This window comes from Pterocles gutturalis, unplaced genomic scaffold (assembly GCF_000699245.1).
Source record: "Pterocles gutturalis isolate BGI_N339 unplaced genomic scaffold, ASM69924v1 scaffold12511, whole genome shotgun sequence".
Lineage (NCBI taxonomy): Eukaryota > Metazoa > Chordata > Aves > Pterocliformes > Pteroclidae > Pterocles > Pterocles gutturalis.
In genome coordinates this window covers 30,973-34,279 of record NW_010105580.1, presented here as the reverse complement: position 1 = coordinate 34,279, position 3,307 = coordinate 30,973, and the positions used below count along the sequence as shown (strand labels likewise).

The 3,307-nt window shown below is 53.6% G+C and overlaps 1 protein-coding gene across 1 annotated transcript in view; it reads right to left on the bottom strand.

The window, feature by feature from the left end:
* Positions 1-7: 7 nt before the first annotated feature.
* Positions 8-3,307, bottom strand: part of LTBP2 (latent transforming growth factor beta binding protein 2) — a gene marked incomplete at both ends in the record, with an annotated part of 33,878 nt that continues 30,578 nt past the window's right edge. The window contains one exon of the mRNA XM_010087451.1: positions 8-79. Within this exon, the coding sequence (XP_010085753.1) occupies positions 8-79 (72 nt within the window). The remainder of the gene's footprint in view (positions 80-3,307) is intronic.

Here is a 3,307-nt window from a genome sequence, read left to right as displayed (position 1 = left end):
TAGGAGCCCTCCGTGTTCTCACAGGTGCCGCCCCGGCACAGGGGCTCGGGGCTGCCCACCTCCTCGCACTCGTTGATGTCTGCAAGGAGAAGGGTAGGGGGGAGCTGGTGGCACAGTGAGCAGTCCCAGCCCACAGCCAACATCTCCTTGTGCCCCTGCTACCACCTCAGCCTCCCTCACAGGTGCCCCATGTCCCCCCAGCACCTCCAGGATGCCCACCGTGATTCCACCACACCCCTCAGCACATCCACACGGCCCCCTCAGTCCCCAAGGATAACATCCCCAGCATCCCCCCGCAATGCAATGCACACCAGATAGGCCCCCCCCCCCCCCCGCTCTGCAGCTGATGACACCCCCAGGTTAGCAGCTTCCTGCTAATAAGTTGTGCTAGTGTAAGATCTGTGAGAAAGGCTGCCTCCAGCCTTGGAAAATGCCTTTTCCTGATCTGACAAGGCCAAGGAGGCAGATGATGGTGGCCCTGAGAGACTGATTATCACCTCCAGGACCAGAACATGGAGGGACCTCGTGCTGTGCAAACAAGGGCTTGTTTTATTAACCTGTAAACTGTGCCAAAGGGCTCCCTTAGCCGAGTCACTGTGGGCTAGAGCCTGCATGCGAGCCCTACAGCAGCTGCCTCACTGGGACACGTCTGCTCTGCTAAATGCACTTCCCTGGACACCCTGCCTGAGATACCCCAGATTGTGGTGGGGCCACCAGCTGTGCACAGCATCTCAGCGTACCCCAGAGCCCTTGTTTGCACTCATGGGACCTCCAGAGCCCAAATCCTCCCCTGCCAAGACAGGTCTGAGCCCTCTGACCACAAACTCCAGCCTTACCCCCCACAGATCAGCAGGGAGTGGGAGTGGAGAGCAGCTGAGGGGTTCAGCCACCCACTCAAGGAATAACAAAGGCCCCAGCAGTGACCGATGGACTCCAGGAAGACTGAAGAGCTCTGCCACTCTGAGGACCTCGGGATTTCCCTAGCAGAGGTGGAGGGGGCAAGCTGGCAAAGAAAGGGAAGTGCAACCCCAGGGAGGAAGGCTGGAAGCAAAACCTTGAGGTGTGGTGGGAGGAAGCACAGCAGTCACAGGAGGAAGAAGGAGAGGGGAAACGTGAGATGACAGAGCTTGGGGAACATGGCAGCCTTTGTAATGCAGCCAAAGCCAATGGCTGAATGGGCACTGTGGACTTGGGCTAACCCTCAGGACCAGAACATCACCGTGGATGGGATGGGCTTGCTCAGAAGCCCAAGGAGAGAGTGAATCAAGGGAGAGCAGTCCCCAGAAGTGTTCCACAGCCTGGGAAGCAGGGGGAGGCAGACTTTCTGGGAGCTCCACGGAAAGGTAAAAGGGGGAATAGTGGGCAGGCTGGGCTGGCTGTGGCCCACCAAAACAGGAGAAGTAAACCAAGGCTACTTAGCTCAGAGGCACCCAAAAGCCAGAAGCAGTAGAGTAGTCCTAGCAGTGTGCATCACGCCATGGATCCTGCCCACACAGGCAGGGGTGGGAGCAGGCAGCCTGTCCTGCAGGGTGAGGGCAAGCTATCCCTGAAGAGAGGTGAGAGGGGAATCATAGCAGCAGCCACAGGAATACTCCAAAGCCCTGAAGTCAGCAAGGTAAAAACACGAGGATGACTAAGCACCACGTAGGAGAACTGAAGGAAAAAGAAAAAACAAAAAAACAAAAAACAAACAAAAACCGAGACAGGCTCCAGTGTAAAATGAGTGCTAGTTAGTCCAGGACAGGAAAAACAACAAGCAAAGGCTCCATAAATATGTTAGCAGGAAACAACGGGGAATGTCAGTCTAGTCCTTATCGGTGGAGGAAACAAAAGCCAGCTGAGCTGGCTAGAGCAGCTAAGGCAGGCTTTGTTCCAGCCATTACAGAAATGCTCATGGTGACCAGACAGGGCGCAGACCACGTTTGCAGTATTTAAATGAGGGTGCAGGAGCACAGGAAGGGAAAGGCCATACTGTGATGGAGAGGTTCGACAATCAGACAGATAAAGCTGTTACATGCATATTGCTAAAGGCTTGCCTGCAACTCATCTTCATATACTTAATGCTCCTGCAGTCCCTGAAAAGTTGGCAGTTCTCTCTGAGATGGAGGACAAAGGAGGTCTCAGAGACCCAAGGAAGGGTAAGTCCAGTAACCATCTTCATAAACAGAGAAGGGAGAACCCCGAATTACAGACTACTTACCCCCATTCCCTTAAACAGACTAGGTTTGTGAGTGATTAGGTCATAACCCTCCAAAGAATATCAGGGTCAATAAATAGCTGGTGAAGATCTGTTAAGGCCTGATTACGTTAAGCCAATCTGGTTCCCTTCGCTGACCTGATAACTGATCTGTCAGATAAGGAAGAAGCAGTGGATGTGATGTGCCTTGGCCAGGGTGAGGATTTCAACAGGCTCTCACATGACGCACTCAAGCCAGCTGCAGCTATTGCACAACAGGCCACAAAGCTGCACTCCACAGATAGTTAGCAATACCTGGCTGTTACAATAAAAGCCATTTAAATCATAGCCTGCAGGGGTCTGTCCTGACCCCTACTCCATTCAATGTTGTCATTAGGGTGGACCAAAGAAGAATCCTCGTGATTATGAAATGTATGCGTGTGATGCCAGCACATGGAGGGCAGCTGGGGTTCAGACTCATTCTGATCAAGAAGAGAAGTGATCCAAAATCAACCAGACAAAATTCACTGAAGGCAAGTGCAGCGCACTGTGGCAAAGGAAAAGGGAAACAGAGTGCACAAATGCAGAAGGGGAAGTAACATCTCAGGCAGCCATTCCGTCCAGCAGCATTTGGGGAGGCAGAGGCCAGGGCTTCCATATGAAGAAGCTGGGAGCTGGAGTAAGTGCTGTGCCTAACGAAAGAGAGGGTTTTCATCTACTCTGTTGAGCGCCTGGGGCCTCAGCTGGCTTGTGGAGCTGTGCTGTGAAAAGGACGGAGATATGGTGTGGGGATGTAGGGGAGATGCAGAGAGCAGCTTCAGAGACCATGTCTCATAGGACAGGGTTGAAAGTGAGGAATTTCACCAGGGCAGCAGGGAACGTAGAGGAAAGTAATCAGGGATAGAATAACAGTGGCTGGTGATGTACAAGTGTTATGCGAAATGGTGAGCGATCAGCTGCTCCCCATGGTGCCCAGAGGTGCCCTGATCTAGCCGCCAGCGGAAAGTGACCAGCTGAACCTCCAGGAAGGTCCTCCCAGCTCTATGGGAAGGAAGCACCAGGGTGTGCAGGGACTCCTCCGGCAGCTGTCCCGGCCAGCACCACCAGAGAGCGGCAGCCGCCCACGGAAGC